Here is a 14,806-nt window from a genome sequence, read left to right on the forward strand (position 1 = left end):
CTAGCTGGCAACTAGCTCTCTGCAATTCTCACATGGTCGCCCATTGAAGCTAAGCTAAGGGAAGCTAAGGGTTGCGCCCGTTTAGTACCTGGATGGGAGACGACATGAGAAAGCTAGGTTGCTGCCAGAAGTGGTGCTAGTGAGGCCAGCAGGGGGCGCTCAACCTGTGGTCCGTGTGGGTCCTAACGCCCAGTAAAGGGGACTCTATACTGCTCAGTGAGTGCTGTCTTTCGGATGAGACGTTAAACCGAGGTCCTGACTCTCTGTGGTCATTAAAAATCCTGGGATGTTTAACCCTGGCATCCTGGGCAAATTTGTCCACTGGCCTCTGTCCATCATGGCGTCCTGACCATCCCCATATCATAACTGGCTTCATCACTCTGCCTCCTTTCCACCAATCAGCTGGTGTATGATGTGCGATCTGGCGCAATACGGCTGTTGTTGCATCATCTAGGTGGATGCTGCACACTGGTGGTGGATGAGGAGATCCCCTCATTGAGTAAAGCACATTGAGTGTCTAGAAAAGCGCTATATAAATGAAAGGAGTTATTATAATCAGAGCTTTACATTAACACCTGCCAAATGTGGGTAGATTTCAGCTTTGGCGGGTAAGACAGCCACTCCCACTAGCCACTTTGGCAGGTTGGAAGTAATTTTTACATTGTAGTTTACTTAAAGCAGGGTTCAACAATAAGGATGGCCCAATATGCGTGCAAATGTGATCTTAGAATCGAGAAACAGCACGACTGAAAACAATAACTGTTCGTGCGAGACAAAGCAGGTGAATACCGTATGAGAGGATGATTACTCGCGCGCACAGGTGATGTGATGCGCGCAACTGTTAAAAAGCACGCGCGGGCTCCCGTTTACTTGCGATTTTTTCCCGTTCAGTTCGGTTCTCTTTGAAAAAGGCTAGACAAAAAACGATGCTCGTATACCTACAATCCTGCTGCTTTTAAGAGCTCAAGATTGAAAAATATATAAATTTGGAAGCAACAGCAGCAGTCACTGCTTTCGTTTTAATTATGCTCAGGTACGTGCTCATCCTTTCATTATCACTTGTGGTATGTTTTTACCTGCTTTCTTTTGCTTACAGTTATTTTTGGTAATATAGTTTAATTATCATCCTTTATAATAACATTTCTTTAATATGAGATTAATTGGTGTGTAGTAACTGCTGATCTAGGACCTTTAGCCAGGACAGATTACTGTGCATATTTTAGATGCATGACAATAGATCTTTTTAAATGTTAATAAAAAAAATAAAATAATAAAAAGGTTTTGTTGAATAAAACGTGCATGTATACAGCTATATATTTGCTTGTTTTGACACAATAAATATGTGGCTGAGAAATAATAATTTATTTTTAATGTGGGTAGAGATGAATTTGGTACAACTTTTATTCTGAGCCCTAAAATGTCATGTGAAATAAAAACCAATTGCAATGCGACACAACCTATTTGCTCATGCACAGTGAGCAAGCTCATACACAACACACACAAACAGTGATATAAATGAGGAGGCATGTGGACAACACAACATCTAAATCAAGTCATTTTAGCATGTCAAAGTCACATTTATTTATATAAAATATATTTTTCAAACAACAAAATTGTGGCTAGTGAAAATGGCAAGTGGCTAGTAATGTTGGAAATCTACTAGCCACAGTGGCTGGTGATCAAAAAAGTTAATGTAAAGCCCTGATTATAATTATTATAACTATTCCTCAGTTTAACTTAATACATTGTTTTGAGAGTGGATTAAAATATTTATGGAAGGGGTTAATAGGTCCCCACCAACGTAAAAAGCAAACCTACGCCCTCGCAATAGTATGTGATATGCAGTTATTATGCACTATACATTGTATTTTAAAGAATACTTCAGTAGCTTCACTTGAAATTAACACATGCACTCTAATAAGGTGGTATTTCATTCTCAGCAGAGGTAAAGAAGATCCATCAGCTCATTCTCAGGTATTTGTAAGATTTAATTTTCATTGTCTTTCACCTGAGGCTGACAGATCTGCTGTTGACAGAAAGTCTCATGTGGAGTGGCTCTCTGTGAATGTACTGGAAAGATAAAGCTGTCAGGAGTGACTGGATTATACGGCAGCTGGAGGAGCGGCTCTCTTCTCAAAAATACTACAATTAGTGCAGAGTCACCTGGGTCACTTTACCCTCTTTCTTTTCATGTCGGTCATGGTGTCTGGAGCTCTATAATAAAGTGTAAGCTGAACCCAGAAGTGGCTCTCACATTAGGAGCGATGGAGTCAGATAATAGTCACAATTGAAAGCCTCCGTAGAGCCGCTGGGTTGACAACAGTTAGCGGTGATAAGACGACCGATTCTAGTTGAATAACAGAAAGTAAATCAGCATCGATTGACATGATTGGTTCTGCACTAAATGACACTAGCAAAATTAGTATCTTATTTGGAAGGAATACTGTAAAAATAAATATAGTTGTTTGATTTTAAATTTAATTTAATTCATTCTGTTTATAGGCTGGAGTTGCCTGGGGAATTTGATGTTGACTTTATTGTATTCGAACATATCTAAGAAAGTCAGCTCAAATGTTCAGGAGTAAAACAAGAAGTGTGTATCTGGTGGAAATGAGTTATGAACTTATGGCATTTAGGAAGTAAAACTTTTAAAAGCAAATGGGGAAAAAAAGATAAGAAGGATTGATGGATGAATAAAATGACAAACAAACAAACAAACAAACAAATAAATAAATAAATAAATAAATAAATAAATAAATAAATGAATAAATAAATAAATAAATAACCTTTCTTAGGAATAATACATTTAGTTATAATAACCTTTAAAAATACTTTAAATAAAATTTTAAATAATTAAGTTAAATAATATATTTTCAAGTAAAATTTAAAAAAACTAACAAATGTAAAAAAAAGAAATAAAGACACACAAACAAACAAATAAATAAATAAATAAATAAATAAACTGCTCATAGGAATAATACATTTAATTATAACTTTAATTTTTATTTATTTTTTACTTTAAAAACATTTTAATAATTACATTTAATAATATTTTGTCATGTTTTAAAACACTTACTGTAAGGTATTGACTAACATAGAAAAAGCACTAAAGTACATATATATTTTTGGTATAGTTAGTACTTTTGTAAATATCCTTTAACCTTATTTGCATATTTTAATTGTATTTCTAAAACAATGAAGTAATTTACCCATGAGTTCTACTAATTAGGTTAAAAATAAAGATAAGAACCAAAGTTCAGCAACGGTACTTGCAGTTGAACTTATATATTTAATATAAATCAAATTATAATATAATAATAAATAATAATAATTTTTATTTAATTAATAGTAATATACTAATTAAAGTAGTTTTTAATTTTCTAAACACCATTTTAGGGACAAAATTATTAGCCCCTTTAAGCTGTTTTTTTTTCTGATAGTCTACAGAAAAAACCATCATTATACAATAGCTTGCCTAATTACCTTAACCTGCCGAAAAAATTTAAATAACCTAGTTAAGCCTTTAAATGTCTCTTTAAGCTGTAGATGTGTCTTGAAAAATATCTAGTAAAATATTATTTACTGTCATCATGGCAAAGATAAAATAAATCAATTATTAGAGATGAGTTATTTAAACTATTATGTTTAGAAATGTGTGGAAAAAAATAATTAAGTTAAATAATAATTAATTAATATTATCGACCTTAATATTGTACAAAAAAATAAATAATAAAAGCTGCTTTTATTCCAAAAAAAAAAAAAAAGACTTTTCCCAGAAAACAAAACAAAACATAGGAAATATTTTTAAATTCCCATTGCTCTGTAAAACATCACTTTGGGAATATAAAAAATATTATATATATATATATATATATATATATATATATATATATATATATATATATATATATATATATATATATATATATATATATATATATGAATGGCCTGCCATTTCACTGTATCACAACTGAGAGGCTAAAGCTTTTTGGAAAATAACAGCTTTTAAAAATAACAGATGTTAGTGAATGTCCCTGCACCGCAGCACTGGTCCAGATTAGAAATGAATCCACTATGAGAAAGAAGTCTATGTACAGTAGTATAAAATGATTTCTATTAAAATTAACTAAATGAAACAATGATTCAGAAGCTGATGCATGTGGTTCCTTAAAAACAGCGTAATTTCTCACGTTTCTTAGGTTTAATCTTTCTAGGCTAAATAAGTCTCAGTTTTCAGCTGATTAGTATTCTTTAACCGATCGGTTTAATCCAATGAGCAGAGCTGCTAATTAAGCAGACAGAAGGGTTAGATTAAAGACAGAATGTTGAGCAGCCATACAGCGCTAATTATTAAGACTATAAGCCCCAGACTGAAAACTAGCTAGTCAAACACGAGGACACAAAAAGATAATGCATGTGCTTTATTCCACAGGGTTCCCACTCTATGCAAAATGTCAAATTCCTTCATTTTTTTCTGATTTAACTTACTAAAAAGGTAGATTTTTATGATATATTCACCTTATTTTTCAGAGAGGCAGAACCGTTGTAACTTAAGTTTGTTAAGAATTCATGTCTCATTCACTTCCATTCGTTTTTAGCAAAACAAAATGACTTATGCAGCTTAATGTTGAAAATAATATATATGTTTTTATATATTTGATTGACGGCACAGAAAAACAAACTGATAAAAAAAAAATACAAAAATAAACATACCGTTATTGCTGTTGTCGTCGACCAGTATGATCTCTTTGAGCAGGTGGCTGGGTGTTCTGTTCATGACTGAATGGATGGAGCGCAGAATGACCGACAGCGCCTCGTTCACAAAGATAAAGACTATACTGACTTGTGGCAGGTTGGACGGGTAAGACATGTTTTTGCACCTGCAGGAACAAAAAGAAATATGCAAATGTGAATGTGTGGATGCCTACTATGATGAAAATGACCACTTAGTAATCTTACTAATTTCGTTTTGAACGTAATATTCTTTCATTAATTGTCACTTCTGCGTAAATGGATCAACGATTTATTTTATCCTCTCTTACAACTCCTCATCAAATTTTCTGACCAATTAAATGCTCTCTAGTATCTGACATGCCCCGCCCCCTTAAAGATGCTTCTCATTTGATGTGCTTGGGCTCAACCACTTTCACTGGCTGATAAAAATAAGATCTCTTTTTTTTTTTTAAAAGGGGAGGAGTTACCATATGCCTTCAAAATTACCATAATATGTCAAATTTCGAATTTAAAAAATGCACATTTTGAAGCATTTTACGATTTTGGTAAGATTAATTTCTAATTATAATTAATGAAGCTTAATATTTTTTTTGTTTTGGAAACTACTGTACTACCATTTAAAAGTTTGTTTTTAACACATTTACTGTAACCTCCTAATTTAACTAATTGACTAATTAAAAAAAAAAATTCATTTAAATAAACAAATTCAACTTCTTTAACCAAATGAACGAAGGAACAACCGAAGGAACAACCGAACGAACGAATGAATGAACAAACAGACAAAGAAACAAACAAATATATAAACAAAGAAACAAACAATCAAACAAATGAACAAACAAATAAAAAATACAATAGTAATATTAAAAATATGATCAATAACAAGGCATCAAATCAGCACATTAAAATGAGCAGCTAATAAAAACGAGGCTTATTTTAGTAAAGGGGAGGAGTTATCATATTATGTCAAATTTCAGAGCACTTTTTTTCGGGACCTTTGTAGCAGTACTTTCTAAAACTAAAATCTTGAGATGACTGAATTACTTTTTACAGTTGAGAAACAAATTCTAAATTTTCATGATACAGTTGTTTTGACAACAAACTTGTTTGTTCATTTTATGTTAAATATAAGTTTACCAGGGTGATGCAGTAGGTAGTGCTGTCGCCTCACAGCAAGAAGGTTGCTGGGTCGCTGGTACAAACCTCAGCTCAGTTGGTGTTTCTGTGTGGAGTTTGCATGTTCTCCCTGCGTTCGCGTGGGTTTCCTCCGGGTGCTCCGGTTCCCCCCACAGTCCAAAGACATGCGGTACAGGTGAATAGGGTAGGTTAAATTGTCCATAGTGTATGAGTGTGTGTGTGGTGTTCCCAGAGATGGATTGCAGCTGGAAGGCAATCTGCTGTGCAAAAATTATGCTGGATAAGTTGTCGGTTTATTCCGCTGAGGAGACCCCAGATTAATAAAGGGACTAAGCCAACAAGAAAATGAATGAATAAGTTTACCAGTAACAACAAACCAATATTTAGTACTATTCAAATCAATCAATTCAGCTTTATTTGTATAGAGCTTTTACAATGTAGATTGTGTCAAAGCAGCTTCACATAAATGGTCATAGTAACTGGAACAGTGTAGTTCAGTTTTTAGGGTTTAAGTTCAGTTCAGTTCAGTTTAGCTCAGTTCAGTGTGATTTAGCTGCTTAACTATGCAGCTGCTACTGGACAACTGCTTGATTTTGGATAAATCTACAAACATACTCCTTTTTTACAAAGTAAAAAATATACAAAAAATTAAAACATGTCGTTCTTATTTTTTTAATATTATCTTATTTTGTTCATTTAATACTACTTGCATAAAAATAGCAAAATCCCACAAATATAAGGCTTAAAACAGTATTTACAGGTCACGTGAAGTGCTTTAAAATGTGTATTTTTTTATTCAATGTTGGACATAATCTCAACAGAAAAACAAAGAGAGGGCGGAACATAGAGAAGCTCCTCCCCGTTTTGTTTTTATCACAGCTCTGCAGGTGAGAGTGGTAACATCTAAAAAACATCTATTTTAATTCCACTAGACACAGTAACAGAGTTGCAAAACTGCAAACATTCATACAAAAAAACTCAAACAATATTCAGTTTGACTTCCTGCTATTACAATCAGCATTTTCTGAAGTTTAGTCAAACCCTTCGCTGACCATGAATTTAAAAATGATGTCATGTTTGAAAGGCAATTTTCACTTTTTCTTTATGTGCAAATAATAAAAAGGTAATAAAAAAAAAACAAGAGTATTTTGGTAAATATGGGTGTCTTCAACAATGACAGGTAATTGGTTGATGTTCTTGGCAGACTGGAGTTTATAACAAGTGGGTTTTCAGGGTTTTCAGACGCAGGTAGTCAATAGCAATTTGTCTCCACGAAGAGAAAAGAACAGATGTGATCAGATGTGAAGGAGTTCTTTATGTTGCTGCCAGCAAGACACATCCAGTAATTACAGGCTATGGAGTAATTATGTTTTTCCACACACACCTCTTTCATAGCCTGTCAAAATAGAGTCGTTAGTGTAAACCTTATGTTCCCATGCTTTCGAACCATAACAAAATAGGGGGGAAATTGGAGAAAATTCCTTTTTTTTTTCATTTATAGTTCGCATACATTATCTTTTTATTACATTTTTAATTGCAAAATACAGGGTGGGCCATTTATATGGATACACCTTAATAAAATGGGAATGGTTGGTTATGTTAACGTCCTTGTGGTGGGGAAGGCGTGATCGAACACCCAGAAAGGGGGGAGAGCAGGCGGAGACACCGGCGGCTCACATACACTAATGTATACTCACATATACTAATGTATACTCACATATACTAATGTGTTTGTGGCACATTAGTATATGTGAGTGGGCTTGTAAATAGCTTATGAATTAATAAAGTTACGTTTAAAACCAAGCACACCATTGTTTTTCTTGTGAAATTCTCAGTAAGTTTATTAAGGTGTATCCATATAAATGACCTACCCTGTATATGGATATGCACTTATTTCGTGCTTCAGTCACATGCTTTTTCAGAAATCCTTTTTATATGATTTGTTGCTTAAGATTCATTTCTAATTATAATTGTACATAATATAATGAGGCGCAATATAATATACATAAATTTATGTATTTATATAATACATACATTTAACTTCCTAGTTTAACCGAAAGACCAAACAAACACACAAAGAAACTAAATAATTTCAATTTCAAATAAATGCTGTTCTCATGAACATTCAGACAAATTGTCAGGGTTCAGCCACTTTGGTCTTGTAAATTCTTGTTTTGGTGGCAGAGCTCTGACACTACCCATGTCTGGTCCTGTTTCTGTCTCTGTGTGCGCGCGCGCCGTCGTGGGTGTACGCCGAGTGTGCGAGCTGCTGCTTGATGTGGCTCTTGTACTAGTGTTTGTGTTTGTTCTGTCAGCAGCGCGCTGCTCTATTCTCGGCGCCTCCGTCTAGTTGGTTTCAGTTGGTTGGCGCTGAGATAAAGCAAGCGCGTTGCTTATGTGTGAGCGCACGGTAAGGTGTTTATCTATCGTGTGTCTTGCGTCTCTTGTCAAAGCACGTGGCTCGGTGTTTACATTGTGGTCACGTGCTTTTGTCGTGTGCTTCAATGTGGTGGTTGTTGTCATGAACATGCGGTTAATGAGTTTTCTCATTGGCCGCATGTTCTTGTCCTGTTATGTGAGCGCATGGCTTGTGTTGTCTCTCTGTGTCATGCGCTCTCCCGTCTATTGTCTTGTCCCACCCTCCTTGTTAACCCATTATTAGTTAATTGTGTTCACCTGTTTGTGTGTTAATTTTCTACAGTTTATAAACCCCTCACATTTGCTGTCCTGTGCCAGTTCGTCATCACATGTTGTTGTTTGAAGTCCTGTCGTGTTTCCAGTCCTCATCCTTGCCAGTCTGCCCAGTCCTGTTTGTATGTGAATGTATTTGTTTTGTTAATGTTTCCTCCCTCGGGGTAGTTTATTTTGCATTTTATTTTATGTTTATTATTTAATAAATTCCCCATTTTCCTGCACTTGAGTCCTCGCTCCTTTTTACCCATTTCCCCTCACCAACCCTGACACAAATAAATAACTAACTGAATGAATGAATAAATAAATTAGTTAATTAATTAATATATTTTTTAATTAATTAAATTTAAATAAATGCATTTACTGCAATGTCATAATTTAATTAACTAGCTAACTAGCTAACTAACTAACTAACACACAAAATTAACTTCCTATATTAAATCACTAAACAACCGATGGAACATCCAATAGAACGACCGACTATGGACAAACGACAAACAAACAAACAAATAAACAAACAACCAAATGAATAAACGAACCAACGAACAAACAAACGTTTGATTCCCTTCCCTTGATAAAGAGAAGGAAAAAATAATCCAAAAGTGAGTGAATGACTGTTTTACACACAGTATGGTAATGTCATGAAAGTACCCTGGGATACATCATAGATACCCTGTTACATCAATGTGATGACCACAATATTATATGATGACCACAATATCTTATATGACATTAGAAAAAAATATTATGTTTTCTGCTTTGTAGCAGCAATAACTTATTTTTGAGCACACACTGCCTCCTCTGAGAAAACACCAACACTATCTATCAAAATACCATTATATTAACATCATATTTCAGGGAGCGATGAACACAGGACATCTGCTGGCTGCAAACACTGATTTGTGCTCTGGTTTACACAGGCAGTGAGTAAAACCAAAGCCCCCTTAAGGCAAGTCACTCGGTGGCCATCTTTAAAACGCCTCTCGATGTTTAAATGTCGAAACATCAAATTCTCCAAAATTAATAATGAATAATGACTATATAAATTAATACGATTACGATTAATCACACAAAATCTGCAGAAACACATGTCTGGTCCAAGCCCCTCATCCAAAGAATCAGTCTATATCGATGGAACGACAATGATAGAGCAAACAATAGAATGAATTGAACAATTGATTGAATGAAGGAACGGACAGAGAAATGAACGAAGGAACGAAAGGAGGAACGGATGATGGAAAGAACAGTGAAATGAAAAATGGAACGAATGGAGGAACGAGCAATGGAACAAATAATGGTACAAACGAAGGAACAAACAATGGAGCAAATGATGGAACGAACGATGGAACAAGCAATGAAACAAATGGAGCAAACGATGTAACGAATGTAGGAACAAATGATGGAATAAATGGAGGAACGAACGATGGAAAGAATGGAGAAATTAACGAAGGAAAGAAAGGAGGAACAAATGATGAACGCACAATGATATGAACAATGAAACAAACAAAGGAACAAACAATGAAGCGAATGATAGAACGAACAATGGAACAAGCAATGGAATGAACAATGAAACGAACGAAGGGACGAATGATGGAATGAATAAAGAAATGAGAGATGAAACAAATGATGGAGCGAACAAAGGAACAAACTATGGAACAAATGATGGAATGAACGATGGAATGAAAGAAGGAACGAACGATGGAATGAACAATAGACTGAACAAAGGAACCAATGAAGGAACAAACCATGGAACAGAAGAAGGATCAAACAATGTAATGAACAATGGAACGAATGAAGGAACGAATGATGGAGCGCACGATGGAATGAGCGATGGAACAAATGATGGAACGAATGAAGGAATGAAAAAAGAACATTAGATGGAATGAATGAAGGAACAAAGGAACAAAGGGTTGAACGAAAGAAGGAACGAATGATGGAACAAACGAAAAAACAAACGATAGAACAAACAAAGTAATGAGCTATGGAACAAACAATGGAGTGAACGAAGGAACTAACCATGGAACGAAACAAGGTAAGTAAGAAAGAATGAAAGAAGGAACGTAAGTTGAAACGAAGAAATGACCAAACAAAGGGATGAATGAAGGAACAAACAAAGGAACAAATGATGGAACGAACTATGGAATGAGCGATGGAACGAACGATGGAATGAAAGAAGGAATAAACGATGGAACAAACAAAAGAACAAACGGTGAAACGAACAAAGGAACAAATGATGGAACGAACAATGGAACAAACGATGGAACGAACGATGGAATGAAAGAAGGAATGAACGATGGAACAAACGAAAGAACAAATGGTGAAACGAACAAAGGAACAAATGATGGAACGAACAATGGAACAAGCGATGGAATGAAAGAAGAAATGAACGATGGAACAAACAAAAGAACGAACAGTGGAACAAACAAAGGAACAAACGATGGAACGAATGATGAAACGAACGAAGGAACAAGCGATAGAACGAAAAAAGGAATGAACAATGGAAACGAACGAAGGAGTGAACGAAGGAACAGACGATGGAGCTAACGAAGGATTGAACACTGGAACGAGCAATGGAACGAACAATTGAACAAATGATGGAACGAACGTCATTTCACTCGGTGGCCATCTTTGAAACGCCTCTCGGACAGTATGCTCAGGCATTATGCTTGAATGGGAAAACATTAAATTCTCCAAAATTGCTTGCCAAGCTTTGTGTTGTGTATTCTATAGTCTTTGTTCAAATCTCTCACCCGTCCGGCCTGTAGTCTGGGATGGCTCTGTCCATGGAGAGGCGGTCGCTGAGGTACCCGTTGTAGCCGTAATACTGAAACATCTTGAGGGCCACTCGACGGCTCTCAGGCCCCAGGTCTTGGCCCCAGTGGTTAAACAAGGATGAGTCAGCAAAAGATCGATCCACTTGATTGTCATCTCCTTTCAGTGGCGACTCTGTGAGGGTCAAACAGAGAGAGACACACGGTTAACATTCCCCTGATAATAAAAGCTGTCAGAGAACAGTCTACAAAAGGATAATAATGCTGTGAGTGTTTGCACACACAGACCTACAGCAACTCTGCTTAGTAATGTGGCCAATATAAATGCTTCAGTTGGTAGGGATGAGCAATATTTACTTCTAGGATGATGACAAATGCTGTTTTAATGACGTGTGTGCTGACATTATGGAGTCTGTCACTCAGTTTTAAATAGATAAACATGTTTTAAAGCTAAAAACAATGCAAAGCAGGATTCAGTCTACATTTTTTTAAAACCGTAAAACGTACATAAACATGTCTGACTGCAGTTTCTAAGTGTGATAGGAATGGTATGCTAATTATATTTATATTGTTTCTTAGCAAAACAACAACAACAAAAAACAAATACATCATGATCGGAATATTTTTACATTTCCAACTTTTCTGGTGTCAACTTGCTCAGTAACTCATTGTATGATTTTGTACTTGTGATGCAGAAAGTAATGTAAAATCAAGGTAAAGCTGTCGTTAAAGTGCATATTTCTTTTATATGGAAACACTTGGTGACTTATATGAAAACACAGTTATGTGGATATTCCACCTGTACATGTATATTAATCTACACATCAAAATAACTGTCATAGCTAAGCTGGTAAAATGGGGACACTTGATGATTTTATTCTGTCAATAAAACATTGTTATTTTATTGGCTTATGTTTGGTAAAATCAGTGTCATTTAAGTTATTAAGTAATAATAAAAGTCTTACAACATGAATAAATGATTTATTAAAATAATAAACAATTATTACAACGCATATTTAGTTTTCGGTCAAGTGCATCCATGAATTTTTGGTTTCGGCCCAGAATTTTAATTCGCTGCATATTCGTTGTATACTAATGCTATGCTACCGTACATTATCCCATATATTCCATATACATTATTGATAAATTAAGTAGGGCTGGGCGATAAAATCGATATTGGTATTTATTTATTGACAGAACACCATTGTCAATATTGATGTTTCGTTATGAAGGCTATATTTGTGGCTCAGCATAAATGTGGCTGCTGAGATTGTAAACAAAAAAGGATATAAGGATGTCGTGAATGGCTTTTTGGTTTCTTTTCTTGTGCATTCTAGCCACTAGCACCCCATCTGAAAGATTTTTTCAGCATAGTGGTAATGTAGTCAGACAACTTCACAGTTTGTAATGTTGCAATAAGTATTTGAATAACGATGGTTGGTTCCTTCACATGAAAGCTCAGATTTGATTATTATTATTTCTTTTATTAACAGAGTTTGAGGTTTTCTGTATCATCATTGTTCACACCTTAAAGTTTTGATTGTTCAGCATTTGCACTTTACCATTGCACCCTCTTTGTAACATTTTATTTATCAAGTTTAAGAGTCTCTTTAACATGCATGTTTATTTTTTTATAAAGACATGAGACATTTAGTTTGAATATTTTTTAGTATTATAACTATTTGCATTAGTAATGTTGATAAGTTAAAATAATATATCTAAATGGATTCTTAAAAATATTCAATAATTATCGATATCGAATGATATAAATCATGATATATGTATACATGATATATATATATATATATATATGTATGTATTTTGCAATATTGCCCAGTCCTAAAATTAAGGAATGTTTTCATGCAATTTTTTGCACAACACCAAATAAATACCACAAAACAACTACAGAGAGCTTGCGCCCAAGTCAATGTAAAAAAAAAGTTATGTAAAAGTATGTTTTAAAAATATATATTGGTTGGGTTTAGGACAGTTAGGTTGATTGGGTTTAGGTGGTTCACTGGGTGAGATATATATATCAGAGGTCGCATTAACCGAATATTTTCCGTCATTGACATATTTTTTTCAGCAGTGACAGACAAATCTGAAGGTGATCTGTCATTTTGACTGATTATGCTGAATGTGATCTATTGTAATTCATAGCTAACTGTATTTCCCAATCCTGTCCAGCTGATGGCGATTGCCCTTCTTTTTTCTCCTCTTTGTTACTGTGTGCGTACAGTTGAAATAATGTCACAACAGCTTAGTGTGAGAAGTTTCTTTAAATGGCCAAATAGTTGTGATATTAATAATAAAGGTGAAAAAAGAGAAAGTTATGCAGTGGACAATGAAGAACAAACAGACAAAAATCCTCTATCACCAACAGCTGTTACGGGCCAACCAAGCGTGCTTTGGAGTGCGTTGTGGGCACTACTGAACGCAGAGGGGTGCAGCCACGCCCCTGGTGCAGAAGGACCGTGCACTGCAGTATTTTTTCCGGTGAAACGAGTGCTTGCAGGATCGGAAAATCCCACATTCAGAGAATCCAGAAAACTTCTGATCACTTCCTTAGGCAGCAGAACGCGGCTTCAGCCTCCAGAACAAAATTAAAACTGTCACGAGAAGTTGACTTTCCTAGGCAAAGACACAGAATTTAATCCCAATTGTCTCTGCATCAGTCTCTCTTGATGCATTTGATTACGCACAGGCAAGCACCCAGATCAGGTCGACGCAGGTGGAATGAGTTAAGGCAGATAAGAGTTTTTGTTAATTTGTCAAATACCCTAAATAAATTAATAGTTTAGCCTATATGCTCGTTGTGCAAGTTCATTATTAAAATATGAATGAATAAAAAAAAAACGACTAGAAAATATGCAAATTAAATAAAGGCCAATAATGGGATATGACGGAATTTTTACAACTCTCTCAGTCAAAATGACGGACAATGAGAAAGTCTAATGCGACCTCTGATTGATATATATATATATATGTATGTAGGTATGTATGTATGTATGTATGTATGTATGTGTGTATATATATATATATATATATATATATATATATATATATATATATATATATATATATATATATATATATACACACACACACACACACACACACACACATAAGAAGATCTAACATTCATTATATATTTCTTTGTGTTCAACAGAAGACAGTTAATCAAACACATTTGAAACAAGTAGAGGATGAGTAAATGATGACAGAATTTTTTATTTATTTATTTATTTGGTCTGTAAAAACAAACACAATCTTGTAATCTCAAATAAATTTATTGATACAAATATTTAAAGCTGCATTTTAAATGAAATACAAAAAATAATAATAAAATGTATTTTTTAACATGATCGACTCATCTATTTGCCAATGTTTACAAAATGCCCAATCCAGAGATGCACCCAAGAGAAAATAACACAAGACAAAAAGAAAAGGCAATGCTTGAACTCAAGAGCCTGCTG

At 34.7% G+C, this 14,806-nt stretch overlaps 1 protein-coding gene across 4 annotated transcripts in view; it reads right to left on the bottom strand.

Moving 5' to 3' along the window:
• galnt18b (UDP-N-acetyl-alpha-D-galactosamine:polypeptide N-acetylgalactosaminyltransferase 18b) overlaps positions 1-14,806 on the bottom strand; it is a 195,329-nt gene that overhangs the window by 98,293 nt on the left and 82,230 nt on the right. For 3 of the 4 annotated variants that reach the window (XM_003199013.7, XM_009303592.5, XM_073907529.1), the window contains 2 exons: positions 11,310-11,505; positions 4,714-4,880 (listed from right to left, as the gene is read on the bottom strand). In XM_003199013.7, the coding sequence (XP_003199061.1) occupies positions 4,714-4,880; positions 11,310-11,505 (363 nt within the window). Of the gene's footprint in view, positions 1-4,713; positions 4,881-11,309; positions 11,548-13,810; positions 14,110-14,806 lie in introns of those variants that run through there. The other variant, XM_073907530.1, reaches the window with a different exon arrangement.

The sequence above is a fragment of the Danio rerio genome, chromosome 7, assembly GCF_049306965.1.
Source record: "Danio rerio strain Tuebingen ecotype United States chromosome 7, GRCz12tu, whole genome shotgun sequence".
In the NCBI taxonomy this organism is placed as follows: domain Eukaryota; kingdom Metazoa; phylum Chordata; class Actinopteri; order Cypriniformes; family Danionidae; genus Danio; species Danio rerio.